Genomic DNA, 14,432 nt, shown 5'->3' on the forward strand with positions numbered 1-14,432 from the left:
CTTTTGAATGAGAATGCCACTAGCAGTGTCAGTGACTTGTTGTTCTCCTCCTTTGCAGAAATAGAAGAGAGTTATGAATCGGACCTCAGCTCTCTAACCAATTCCATAAATGGTGTGTCCAACCACTGCATGCCAGAGGCTATAATTCCCTATGGTAACACAGACACAATCCCAGTGACATTTATTGGGGAAGTTTCTGATGATCCTGTGGACTCAGGGCTGTTGTCGAATAGCAACAACAATGCTGGTTCTTTTGGCAAAGGGGATGTTGCCAGTGGGAAATCCCACCTACTCCCATTTCAGTCTGAGAACAGCCAGCCACATGGAAGGAGGCAGAAAGAAGAGGCTGACCCTTTCCCTCCATCCCAGGACATCACAAAGGGAATTCATTCTCCTTTAGCCAACATCTCTCAGGATGAGACTTCAACTGTAATAGGGTCCAAGATGACTTCTTTTACTTCAGAACTTTACATACAGGGTCTAAATGCAAAGGGAAAAGGCCAGGTGCAAGGCTCTGCTCAAACCGAGAAGATGCATGACATCCAGAGAGTAAATTCAAAGCCAGCCATCAGAAAGGACAGTGACAGTGACACTCCAACCTTGGTACCACCACCGTGGTCTCAGCGAGGCCAAACTCCAGGACGAAGCCCTGGGCTTAAGTATGGCCTCACAACATACAAAATTATTCCTCCGAAGTCAGAGATGAAGTGTTACGACAGGGGTGTGTCCCTCTCCACGGGTGCCATTAAGATCGATGAACTAGGCAATCTGGTGACTCCTCATGTGAAAGGCGGCAGGACCATCTCCCGCTCATCAGCCATTGCTGAATCAGAAACTCCACCCATTGGGAGAGTCAAAGAATTCTGGATGTGTAACTCAATGGAAAAGCACGTGAACCGGCCCACAGAAAGCTCAGCCCAGCAGACCCCCGCTCACACCACCACCACCACTTCACCAGCAAAGCCACCACAAGACCACAGACTCCAGGCAGCCCAGCAACAGTCTGGCCCCCAAGAATATGGATCCCCCTTGGATGAGGAGCGAAGCCAGCCACCTTCAGCGGTCACCAAAGTGCCAGCAGCTAATACCACAGAAGTCCCATTCCTCAAGCCTCAGAGAAGAACATCCAGCCAGTATGTGGCCTCTGCTATTGCCAAGCGGATAGGACCCATGAAAGTCCACAGCAGTGTGGCGAAGCAGCCTGAGAATGGTGAGAAGAGCCACGAAGACAGAGGACCAAAGCTGGTAGGACCACCTCCCACTCTGAAAGACAACACAGCCTCCTCCAACCTGTACTCTGAGGCACAAGGAAAAAAGCCTGATACGAAGCAGCCCTCTGCCTGCCTTCACAGCAGTCCTGGGGCAGAGTTGGCTGTATCGGGATCCCATGCCAGAGGGGAGGTCAGCTACCCAGCCAGGAAACTACCCACTCAAGACTGTCCTGCTGCTGTCCACAAAAGCTCCTATTTCCCACCAGTCAGATCTTCCCAGAAGGATCCTATTTCTGTGGGTCAGGGCTGTGGTTTCAGTGAAAAGCAAAGCACAAGTAACCAAAAGACAAGCTCAGCATCTGACCCCACGCGCCCACCAGAAAGGGCACCCCCTTCGTCTCTGCGCTTGGCAGAGGCTCCGAGTTCCAGCAGGGCACTGGCGAATGGCTCTACCTGGGTCTCAGTGAACAGCGAGCGTTCATGCTCTCCAAAATTATCTAGCCGCATCATCCTAGAAACAGAAGAAAAGCCCAGTTTGTTATCAGATGCTCATGAGACAGATGGGACTTTGCCACCCAGCATTTTTGGGCCAAAGAAAAAATTCAAGCCTGTTGTACAAAGACCAGTTCCAAAAGATACATCCCTGCACAGTGCTCTGATGGAAGCCATCCACTCAGCAGGCGGGAAGGACAAGCTCCGAAAGGTGAATGAGGGGCATTCTGGGGACAAGTGCAGGGAGCTGTTTACCCATGTCCCAGAACCTTAGGATAACATCAGAGCGAGAAAGAAAGACTAGCAGCAGCAGCAAAGTTTAACACATCCTTCAATTCAACTAGAATTTCTATCCCCTTCCTCCAGAATATGTGACTAGAACCACTAAGAGCCTACAGATAATAGGTTTCAGCTTTTCAGGTCCAACTGCCCTGTAGAAAAGATGGCAGCCAATAAAAGTTAATTTGCCTGACCAGTAGAGTTGAGTGGCTGGGGTACAGGGCTATGAACACAAGGTCTTAGAGCAGTGAATGTTTGTGAGATTTCTATTGCTGTAGAAAAATGCCTGAGGTAATCAACTGAAAAAGGGGGAACGTTTTATTTTGGATTACTATTTGGAGGTTTCAGTTCATGATCAGTTGACACGTGCTTTGGGAGTTACAAAAATACAACACAGCATGGTAGGAACATGTGACACAGCCAACTACATAATGGCCGGGAGCAGAGAGAAAGAGAAAGAAACCAAGATCTCACTATCCCCTTCAAGGGCCCAACTTAGGACCTCCTGCTAGACACTCCCCCATTAATATACATCCTAAAAGATCCATCTCACAATAGTGTCATGATAAAGACCAAATCTTTGACATAGGGGCCTCTGCCCACATTTATGATTCAAGCTATAGTACATTAAAATGGGTTTTAAAAACCATGCTGGGCACTAGTGGCTGGTACTTGTAATCCTAGTAGGTACTCAGGAGACTGAGATCTGAGAATTGTGGTTCAGAGCCAGCTGGGGCAGAAAAGTCCATGACACTCAAATCTCCACAAAACCACACACAAAAAAACAGAAGTGGAGCTGTGGCTCAAATGATAGAGCACTAGCCTTGAGCAATAAAGCTTAGGGACAGTGCCCAGGCCCTGAGTTCAAGCCTCAGGACTGGCACCAAAAAAAAAAAATGAGACACTGCTATCCTGCACAGATATTTGTCACTTAACAATGTGTGTATGTGTACATTCTGAGGAATACATGGCTATTTAGTTGAATGTGATTGCTCTGACACCATGGAGTATGCTCACCCAAATGAATGGTACATGTCAAGTTACTCTACAAGGTCTCTGGCTAGATTTATGGAGCAAACCAAGATGTCAAGCCTGCTGCCACTATAATGTGCTAGGCACACTGTTTTATAGTAAACTCTGAATAGGATTCACCATAAGATAAGCCATAAAAGTACAATGAGTGTATAAGCTAGTAATTGCTGTTTATTTGTCAACATTGTGATGTGAAGTATATGTAATTGCACTATCATACTATTCTGTGTCTGGTTCCAAGTCTTCCGTACATGCTATCACCTCAAGCACATGAGCAATGCATTGAAGTAGGAACTTGGTGTGGCTGTAGCACCACTGGAAAACAGGAATTTCTCAGCTCCATTAGTCTCGTGAGTTCACCGTCATCTATGTGGTCCATCAATGACTGTAGCATCATTAAGCATCATTACTGTCTTTGTCTGTTCATAGTAGGAATAATGTGATCACACACTTCTTCCATTCTCTAGGTATTTTACACATGAAAATAAGACTTCATTGTTAAACCAATGCTAATAATTAGGCTTTGCTTTCCCCATTTCACACATGAGAAGACAGTGCAGCTAAGGTGGCCTGACCCGGTGTCACACACCAACTGGACGTCAGCACACATACCAGCTGTGGAAAGCCAGGACACATAACAGCACTAATTTGTCATTAAGAAACAGTATATATCAGATGGATCCTGCCTGTCATCCTAGCTACTCAGAAGGCTGAGATCTGAGGATCTAGATTTGAAGCTAGCCCAGACAGAAAAATCCAAAAGATCCTTCTCTCCAGTTAAGCAGCAAAAAACAGGCATTGTTTGCTGTCACCCCAACTCTCTTACAATTTGATTTTTATGAGATGCCCTTCAAATTACAGTGGAGTATGGCTTCAAAGCTCACAGCAAGCTACTAACCCAGTGAGGCTCACTTAGCCCAGACTACATTTAGGGAATATCATGGAACTCAAAACCTACTTTAAAAAAAAAATGTCTTGTTGGGCTGGCAATGTGGCTCAGTGGTAGAGTGCCTGCCTAGCATGCATGAAGCCCTGGGTTCGATTCCTCAGTACCACATAAAGAGTAAAAGCTGGAAGTGGTACTTTGGCTCAAGTGGTAGAGCACTACCCTAGAGCACAGAGAGGCTCAGGGGCATTTAGGCCCTATGTTCAAGCCCCAGGCCCGGCAAAAAAAAAAAAATCTTGAATATCTCCTATTAAATTTACTGACTGCTGTGCTGAAAGGACTGTGAGTTGGGCTTTACATACCATTAGTAGACACGTAACCAATTAACATCTAGACCTCAACTGATACATAATGTTTTTCTCTCTCAAGCTACCTTCAAGTTAGCTTTTCTGACTTTGGGCTGAAATATGTTCCCACCATTCATATCCTAGACGGCAGAACACACCTCAGAGGGAGGGCCAAAGAAACCATCTTACACAGAGGCAGAGAGTGAGAGATCGGCACTGCTGGCAGCCATTCGAGGGCACAGTGGTGCCTGTAGCCTGAGGAAGGTAAGGAAGAGGACCTCGGGATGGGCTCAAATGCCCACCCACCCCTCTCCCCAGCACCCAGGACTGTGGACGCTTCTATTGGTCTGGATATATGGTACGCCATCATTATAGCAGCTGTTTCTACCCGCTAGGCATGTTGGCACCCAATCTAGACTCCTCTCTTCAGAAGGTGACACTTCTTCTTAAGAAAAATCTCCCAGCCTCTTCACCCTCCTTCTGTTAGAACTCCTCTCTGAGCCTCACATGGGGGCACTTTCCAAATTCCTTCAGATGCCCACTGGCTTCAAGATTAGATCATCAGTCCACCAGGCCATCCCAGTTACCCACCTCCTAGAGTGACATTGCTGTGTGATGGCTGTTGTCCACTTGCAGGAACCCATATGGACCCCAGTGTAGGGTCAGCCTGGAATGTGAGACTTTTATACGCCTCCTGGGGTTCTCAGCATGCACCTTATTCAGGGGGCTCAGATTTGCTATCTGGTCCCTGTTTCTATCCTTACATGCAAAAGGATGCTGTGAGATCAGAGAGGTCTGGGTAAGGCATTACTACCACATCCTGGTCCCTGTGATTTGTGACTTGGCAAAGTGCCTAAGAGCAGGTATCTAAGCGATTGGGCAGACAGATTCCTCCAGCTTATCTTCAGAGGAACTGTCTTGAGTTTCAGTGGTAGTGCAGCGATGTGCTGGCATCTCAGAAAGCACCCTTAAGGGCATTGTCACTGCACTTATTTTTGTCAGGCTCAGTGAAAGACTGAGTGGCTTATAAGCCTCAGAAGTTTATTTATTACTGTTCTGGAAGTCCAGAGTTAGGACACTTTCAGATTTGGTGTTTGGGAATAACCCAATTCCTGGTGCATAGATGGCACCTTCAAACCATGTCCTCACATGATGGAAGGTACAGGGGACCCCCTGGATCCCTTATTAAAGGCACTGATCCCATTCATGAGGGCTCCGCTCTCATGACCTCTTCCCCAAAGGGCTCACCATTCCTGTGTGGATTGACATTTCCATGAGATCGGGATTACATTACTGTTCACTGTACCCAGTCCTTTAACCCTGTTGTTGCTAGGTGTCATCACTTGCCTCTGAGGAGCTCCGGAGCTTCCGAGCGGCGGAACAATTGGCCCCAAGTTCAGAAAGTCCTCAGGAAGAACTCAATCTTCCGCCCCCACCAGCCCTGCCTGCCCCTCCCCTGCAGGCCTCGCAGGTCCCCTCGGCAGCAAGGACAGCATCCAGGTCCAGCATGGACACCCTCAGCAACTCCGGGGATGCCAGACAAGCCTTGATGGATGCCATCCGCTCTGGCACAGGGGCTGCAAGGCTGAGAAAGGTGAGCATCATCAGTTGGGTGAGAGATGGAGCTACAGCATCCTGCAGCCCTGCTGCTCAATAAGCCTGCACATGGTATGGTCCACAAGCACTCAGCAGGCAGGGCAGGCAAGACAGCACTGCATAGGAGCTGCTGCCCAGGTGACTGGAGTCCCAGCTTACCACAGTTGACACTGGTCCAGGGCCAAGCTGTGGTAGAGCCCAGACAAAGAGCCCAGGGCTCCTGCCACCAATGCATAGTCCTCAGCATTCCTTTCTGCTTCCCTCCTGTCTTTTGTTTTCCTACCCTTTTTTCCTTCTTCACTCCTTTCTTTCCTTTCCCTCTCCTTACTTCCCTCCCCCATCCTTCCTATCTGCCTGCATTTCTCCTTCCCTCCCTCTTTCCCTCCTGTGCTTCTTCCATCCCTCATTCCCTCTCTTTCCCTTCTTCCCATCACCCTCCTCACCCACTTTCCCCCCTTTCCTTCCCTGTCTACACAGTTATGTCATAATTGAAGTCTCTTCCCTGGTTTCTCTCTGTGTGTAATCCAGGGCAGATCTGCATACCTGTTACCTACCTGGTCCCAGTGGAATTGATAGCCTCTGCCAATAGTAATCCTAAAATAAGGGACACTTGAGCTATGTGACTTCAGGGTCTGTCTGGGATTCTGTAAATGCTCCAGCCCTCTCTTTCTCTGTTGCATCCCTGCTGGGTTTGGAAGACTTGTACTAATAGGGAGGGTGAGGTCTTTTTCTTTTATTGCCGTATCCTAAGCTTAAGTTTTGACTGAAGAAGTCTGGTAGTAAAGGTTATCCTCGCTTCATGTAGGCGGTGAACAAGGCTGCTTGGCCACAGGGGGCTCTGCGGGGAAGGTACTTGTCACAAGGGGAGCAGATGGGCATTCCTGCAGAGTGCAGATCACCCATGGGGCAGTGATGGGCCACCCATACGAGGCTGCCACTGCCACTAAAAGGCAGACAGCTCTCCCCTCCGTCCCCCATCCCACTCAGGAACCTAAAGGGATAGAGGACAGCATGGCTATGAAAGCCTGTCCCTCTCTGGACAGAGCTCCATGGGTCCCCAGCAGTCCCCAGCTCTGTTACCCTGTGACAGAGCCACTAACCCTTCCCTCACTTGTGGCTTTCCCAGCTACCCCAGGAGCCATGTTTCCCTGCCAGAGCCCACCACAGTCTGGAAATATTAAGTGGAATATTTCAGAAATCAACAATTCATGAGTTTTAAAGTCACTTTTGTTATAGTGTGCTGCCATTGTTTTCGTTTATTAATTATAGTTGTTAATTCTGCTCTTATATAATATATTCATTATACAAGTAAACTTTATCAGAGATGTGTCGGTCTAGGAAGAAACATTGTTGGGGATTAGTACCACCTTCAATTTCAGCATCGCTCGGGGACTTAGAGAATGGGTCCCCTAAGGATAAAGGACACACATTTTAAGTCCCCAAGAATGAAGGCAATGGCCACGATATATTCCCACTGCTTACACGCATCACCTCATTGGTTGATGTAGGGAAATTTTCAAAACTATATTCTCCAAGCCACTGGTATCCTGAGGATGCTGGGCACAGAGAGGCTAAAGGCTGAACCTCTTGGTGAGCAAGTGGTGGGGCACAGATGGAAACCTAGGACTTCCTTTCTGTGAGAATGCTTTCCGGAAAGGGAAAGTCTATAGGATTGAGAATAGCCTGCCAAAGGAGAGGAAAATGTGTTTTGGGGAAGCAAATGGGAAGAAATGAGGACCTGGATGGGAGGGGACCTAGGCAGGTGAGGACTTCCAGGTGTGCTGGGAGGACCAGGGTGGGTAGCAAGGGTCCCAGGCATGCTCAGAGGCAAGGTTGCTGAGTCTGGAAAGTCCTGGCTGGGGTAGGAGAGTGTCTGACACAGCCTCAGCTTTCTGTCAGCTACTTAAATAACATCCTGCAGAGGGAATTTTAATTTTTTTGATTGGTCTAAATTTGTAACCTTCCTTATCTACTCTAGAACATTCTAATCGATAAATATGTACGTAGTATTTCTGAAGGGGTTGATACCTGAGCAATTTATACAATATGTGTTGGGGCTGCAAGATATGCCGAGTGTGACACGGGTCAAGGTTCTGTCACTCTGTCACTACTGGAGCCAAATGACCAGAAACCTTCTCTACCTGCTGTCTTGTGGCAGAATCACACAAAACCTGCTGGAGAATGTGGCTTGGGAGGTGAAGAATCATGCGGTGCTCCTGCTGAGCTGTCCTCGTTCAGTCTCCTGGGGAGAGGCCCAGGTGCCTCTGGCCCAGGTTGGCTTCCCTGAACCCATGAGAGATTTCCCCTCAAGGGGCATCCCTGCCTTTGTTTCCTGAGGGCTTTGCCCTCTGTCATAGCTCCTCTGTGTTGAGAAACAATTGAGGGCATTAGGCAGCCCCTGAGATCTAGGCCATGACTTGATGCTTTTCTCGCCAGTTGTTTTGATGACACCATCCTGCTATGCACGGACCTCAGGGGTTTGAGTTGTCTTTGCAGCAAGTACTTTGCGGTATGTTGTATGGGTCTGGAAAAGGAAGTCACTGGCATCTTGCCTCTTGTTCTTTCTCTTGCTTCCTTTGAACACTGGGGTTCCTAGAGCTGTGCTAACCACAGCCTTCCCAGCAGTCAAGGTATGGAGATATGCTGCTCAGTGAGGATTGCTGCCCATCCATGGGGAAGAGAGAGAGAGCAGGATGTGGGATGTCCGTGGCAGAAAAACCTTATGGTATCAGACTTAAGTGGGCAAGTTGATCACCCTTCCTTATATAACTCAGGTATCCCAGGGATGCAAACACTATCAGTGATAAAATAGAGAAGGAAAAGAAATGGATTTGCCACTTTCCAAGGAGATGTGATCTTGGCTTTGCCCACAGAATGAATCTATGTGTGTGCCGGTCAAGAAAGTCTCCAATGGGACTGGGAAGGTGGCTCAGTGGTAGAGCGCTTGCCTTGCATGCCTGAGGCCCTGGGTTTGATTCCTCAGCACCACATAAGCAAAAAGAAAAAAGCCAGAAGTGACGCTGTGGCTCAAGTGGTAGAGCGCTAACCTTGAGCTGAAGAGCTGAGGGACAGTGCCCAGATCCAGGGTTCAGGCCCCACGACTGGACCCTCCCCCACAAAAAAAGAAAGTCTCCAGCTACTTGGTTTCCCTCCAGCCCCACAAACAGCTCTGCTGAGGCCAGCTCCAGCTGCATCATGGGACGTTACTCTCCTGAAGACAGTGTCCCATACACACCCAGCCCCCTCCCCCTGATTTCTCATAGTTCTGCGTTCACCATGTCCAAACAAACAAACCAAAAATAAGTGTTAAATACACTATTTGAGTGGGCCTGGAATACACACCTAGAGGTGCCCTCGGCATCCATGTTTATCTGTGAAATGTGTATCATTTCGTATACCTTTGCAGAGAGCCTGCCAGGGCCCAGGCACTAGGGGAGGACCAGGAAAGGTGAATGAAGCATCCGTGTAGCATCTAGAGAGACAAAGGGAAGGTACAGGGTTTGTTACTGGTCTTGGGAACCTTTCAAAGCAAATGATAACTGGGTGCCAGTGGCTCACACCTGTATCCTCATTACTCAGGAGGCTGAAATCTGATAACTGAAGTTTGAAGTCAGCCCTGGCAGACAAATCCAAGAGACTCTTATCTCCAGTTAACCAGCAAAAAGCTAGAAGTGGAGTGGGGTTCAAGTGGAAAGCACCATTCTTGAGCGGAAAAAAGAAAAGCCGAGCATCAGTGCTAGGCCCCGATTTCAAGCTTATATGAGAGAGAGGGGGAGGGGGACTTGGTGTAAAAATCTTATCCCCTTTTTCCTGCATGTTCTTTTCTGTCGGATAGGCAGCAGGACAAACCCCTTCTCCTCATCGCTTTAGAAGCAAAAGCTATGGCTTTTATTTGATAGATGGGATACAGATATTCAAAATGACCTCCTTGTCTTGGCCTCACCCAGGTCAGTGCCACCACTGTGCCCAGATATCTGCTCAGTTGCTGGCCATCTTAAGCACCCATTGGAGCCAGGCCAAGCTGTTCTCTCGCACACAGGTGCCCACTTTCCCACTCAGGTGTTACGGATGCAGACACATGTGTCTCATGCACCTTGGCCTTAACCCAGCCCTGTGAGAAATGACTAGACATGTGACACCATGAGGAGGCCCCAAGCCAGGAAGGAGAGACAACAACAAACCTCCCTTCTGGTAAGCCTAAGAGAACTCTGAGTTCCCAGGACTAGGGAACAGTGATTTATGCCTGGACAGAGCCAACTCATGAACCAGTTGCATCACATTGACTTTGGGGTGCTCATTATGTAAGCCTCTGCTAGCTTCTGTGTTAAACTGGAATGGCTTCGAGGTACAGGGGCTCAATGCTCTCTTTAGAAATTTTTGCACAGGGTCCTTCTGACAGCTCTCCCAAGTTGCCTGTCATCTCTGCCTGTTTGTGAGACCCCCAAAAGTGGGGACCATACTCAGGGTTTCACAAATGTAATACCCTATACTTTTCCAGTCAGTTCCCACTCATTGAGGACCATGAAGATTAATCCCCACTCTCTCAGAGGCTCCTTGAGTGCCCAGATTGGATTTACCACCTCCACCCCCCAACTTTGCCCCCTTCAGCACCACATGCTTTTCCCTTTAGAATTCAGGTCACAGCTCTAATTTCCCTGAGAACTGCTCAAGTTGTTACTGACTGTGTGTCTCTCCTTCCGAAACCTGGGCTCTGTGAGTTCTGTCATGTCATGAATTGGCACTGAGGGGATGTTCTTTGGAAGGAGTAGGGAGGCTTCATTTATTGCATGCCATGCATCCTCCTACTATGACTTGTTGTCAGTGTGCTCATAACTCATTTATTTCATAATCACTTAAATATTTTGCCAAGAATCCACTTCAAGCTGGAATCACCCACTTTTTTAATAATTAATGTGTGTGTGTGCGTGCACGCGCATGCACTACCACTTCCATTGCTTCTAGGGCTTGAACTCAGGGTCTGGGTGCTATCCCTGAGCTTTTTTGCTCAAGGCTAGCCTAGTGTTCTACCACTTGAACCACAGCTTCACTTCTCTCCTTTTATTTTTAAATATATCTTTATTGTCTTTAAGTAGTTTTATAAAGGAGTTTCCACTTACCAAAGCAAGTTTGGAAAGTAAGAATTTCTGCCTCTCCGGTCTTTCATTTCTGTCCCTATTTGCATCCTCCATAGCTAGCTAGTGGCTGCATGGCTGGCTCCCTCTATAAACCTTTTTTGCCCAGGCTCTACCAGCCGAAGCTGGGGGAAATGTCAGCTAGAGAGCTTCATTTGAGCGCCAACCCATTTCTTTACCTTCTCCTTGTATCAGCATTTTACCTTTCTCCACATAAAGACTGTTCTCTTTGGTGGCAAGGAAGCAAACTACAACATGAATCGTTTTGTAGCTTTCTGGGGTAGCTTTCATTTGCAAGTCATAATCTGTCACTGGTTTTCTTTTTGCACAATTAAAAAAAAAAACAAGAAAATTGTTTAGGAAGCTTGAGCCTTATAAGGAGGCCAGGGAAACTTCCTCACAACACTTCCATGCTATAAAAAGTACCCATATGGTCTCCTCTTGCACAGGCCCTGCCTCCTTCCCTCCTTGCAGCCCTGTGTGGTTGCCACAGGCCAAAGCTGGTCCCTGCCGGCAGCAGAGCCATCTGTAATGTCAGAGTTACATGGTATCACTCACCAGTGTGTGGCATATCCTAGGCTTTGTAGGTCCTGAATGTAGACTTAAGCTTCACTGGTGGTTAGCTGTAGCTCTTAAGCTTTTCTTTTGTGATTCTTACCTATCTAGATCTTTTCTCTGCTGTCCTGTAACTTCCCTTGTCATACCAAATGTCAGGAATAATTATTTCTCCTCTGAAACATTTTTTTTAATTTACTGAGAGCTTTTCCAGTATGAATTCCACCATCACATTGCTGTTGAGTGATGGTGAATGTGCCCTGCAGGTCTCCAAATGGCCACTAATTCACATGTCACAGCACAGGCATCCTGCAAAGCTGACACCCAGGTGGCCAGGCCAGGCCAGGCCAAGCATAGCTAAAGCCTGTGTGAACAGAAGCTGATCTGCCCCTCCTTCCTCACTGGTTTGCCCTGGAATGCCCCTCACTGGCCTGCTCTTCCACTTATCCCTGTGTGCTTAAAAAACTTGCCCTGGCAAGGTGGAATGATTTCTTCAGAAAGAATGGTAAGCCTGCTGGCGTCCCGGGAGCCATGGACACTCACTCACCTTGCCGCCCCCTCGGCAAACCTCCATGTTGGATTCACAAAACCCAGTTCACTGGATAATTAGCAATTGGAGTATCCGCACAGGCATGGTCCTCAGCTCATGATGTCATTGGAAAGTGGAACTTTATGAGATGAGGCGTCGTGAGAAGTTAACCGGGTCAAAAAGGGTGTGTGCCCTTGAAGGGAGCAGTAGGACCCTAGCCCCTTCTGTCCCTTTTCTGCTTCCCCACCATAAAGTAAACATGTTCTGGGCCACAAGCTGCTGTCACAATGTATTCCCACAGTCCCAAAGCCATGGGGCCACGCAGCCATGGAAGCTTCTCAAACTATAGGCCAAGGCCCACCTGTTCTCAGTTGTCAGTTATCTCAGGGAATTGCTCCCATCACAGGAAGCTTGGCCTGGCACAGCAAGCTCAACCAAATGCTGGTGCTGAGATGGTTGTGAAATACGGCCTGAGGCATCCTCTGGAAACAATGCAAATCCATCCTCTTCACTCGCCCACACAGCCTTGCTTGAAACCCTGGAACAACTTTCCTCAAAGCCAGCCACGGGATCTGCTAGGCACGAAACCTGCTCTGGCTTCCTCTTCTTATAAAATTGGTGTATCAAGCTCCATTTAAGTGGCAGTGGTGGTTGTATGAAAGATTATTCATATCATTTTGTTATGAAAAATGTCAAAGGTACTGAAAGGTTGAAATAACTATACAGCAAACACTCGTGAACCTATCCCCAAGAGCTCATGATAACCTGCTTTATTTGTTTGGTCTCTGATCTGTCCACTTCACCTTGCTGCCCACTTACATGGAACTTTTTTGCCTGACCACCTGCAGCCTCCACTGTGTGCAAAGACGGAATAACTAACCGCATCTGTGTTCACTGCAGGTACCCCTGCTCGTGTGACCCACAGACATCAGTCAGATGACTGCAGGAACTCATCTGTAGGACATCCAGAATCATCGCTCAAAGGTCCTGCATGGCCAGAAACATCAAGATACGGTGTCCCTCTCGTCTCCAGGCCAAAGTACTCCCAGTGGATTTTTGGTGTTCCTGTGTCATGGTTGGAAGGGAGGGTAGGGGCTATGATGCTATACAGTTTGTGTGCCAAGAAAACGTGATTTGCCTCTAATTATTTGGAATTGCCAATAAACTATGCTTGTTGGCAGATTAAGGGGATGCAAAGGCTGGAGCCCGGCACTCATACTTAGTTGCTGGGCACCAAGTAAAGAACCATGTCTTAGCTTGATTTTGGACTTTTGAGATTTGGCTCATGTAGAGATGGTTAAAATCATTTGTTAATAATCTTTAAGTTCTAGGGGGAAGCATAAGTCAACAGAAACAGACAGAACATGGTCCATTACAGGATGTTCTGTGCTCTGGGGATAAGAGTGGTAAAACACTTCTGCAGAGATGACCTTTGTTGAATAATAAATCTATTAGATTCTTTTTTTCCTGTTAATATTTGATAATTGTACAGAATCAACTAGATTCTTATTCCTCAACTGTTTGAGGCTATTACTGCACAGAAGGTCCTAGACTACACTCTGACCAGCTAAGCATTTAAAAATCAACTATTGCCAGACAGTACACCCAGCCTGTTTGATCATGTGGACAATAACAGTTCTGAGTCCTCCCAAGGTGCTGGTGGCAGAGACCCAGACACTGGAGGGGGGATACTTGGACAGCTGTTCCCCAGAAGGCTATGAAGTACATCAGGCCACCCCTGTGTACTGAGCCCAGAAACTCTGCTGGGAGCATTGTGAACCTTGAAGAGTGCTGGGGAACAGGTTGCTGGGCCGTCTGTACATTACAGAGCGTGGATCAGAGATGCCCTTTGGTGTTTCGCACTTCCCATTTGACCACAAGCTTCCTCACGTTGAGGGTGGCCCCTGTGTTCTGTGACAGTCTTCCTGTAGTACAGGTGCTCTGTATTCATGAGAAAGCTTAACCAGTGCAGTAGGTTTTCTTAGGCCTCTACAACCTTCTGTTATATGGGGGAAATTCCAAGAGAAACCACTGGAAATGAAGAATTTATAAAATAAAAGTGTTACCTCAGTGAAGAAGAAGAAAAAAAAAAAAAACGATGGATTCACTCAACTGTTTCCCAGCTCTTTCAACCTAGACATTAGGTAGACTGGGAATTTCGTCTGGTTACCATTGCTGAGTTTACTCCATGAGGCAAGAGCTCCCAGCCATTTTCTCTTGGTCACTGCTGTCTACTGTTTCTTTTAGTGCCACAAATAAAGGAAGATTGAGTCGTAGAACTGTTGTGTGAAGTTTATGGAAAGGAGGGACTCATTGACTCATTGAGCTAATAACACTTGGGGTTCTGGTGCATTTTAGCTCATGATTCAGAGG

The 14,432-nt window shown here is 47.5% G+C and overlaps 1 protein-coding gene across 6 annotated transcripts in view; it reads left to right on the top strand.

Annotated features, from left to right (window-relative positions):
- Cobl (cordon-bleu WH2 repeat protein) overlaps nucleotides 1-14,135 on the top strand; it is a 188,617-nt gene extending 174,482 nt beyond the window's left edge. For all 6 annotated transcript variants that reach the window (XM_013024460.1, XM_013024464.1, XM_013024462.1 and 3 more), the window contains 4 exons: nucleotides 59-1,914; nucleotides 4,392-4,511; nucleotides 5,581-5,841; nucleotides 12,960-14,135. In XM_013024460.1, the coding sequence (XP_012879914.1) occupies nucleotides 59-1,914; nucleotides 4,392-4,511; nucleotides 5,581-5,841; nucleotides 12,960-12,977 (2,255 nt within the window). In that variant the 3' untranslated portion in view covers nucleotides 12,978-14,135. The remainder of the gene's footprint in view (nucleotides 1-58; nucleotides 1,915-4,391; nucleotides 4,512-5,580; nucleotides 5,842-12,959) is intronic.
- The last annotated feature ends 297 nt before the right edge of the window (nucleotides 14,136-14,432 follow it).

The sequence above is a fragment of the Dipodomys ordii genome, unplaced genomic scaffold (genome assembly GCF_000151885.1).
Source record: "Dipodomys ordii isolate 6190 unplaced genomic scaffold, Dord_2.0 Scaffold76, whole genome shotgun sequence".
Taxonomy (NCBI): domain Eukaryota; kingdom Metazoa; phylum Chordata; class Mammalia; order Rodentia; family Heteromyidae; genus Dipodomys; species Dipodomys ordii.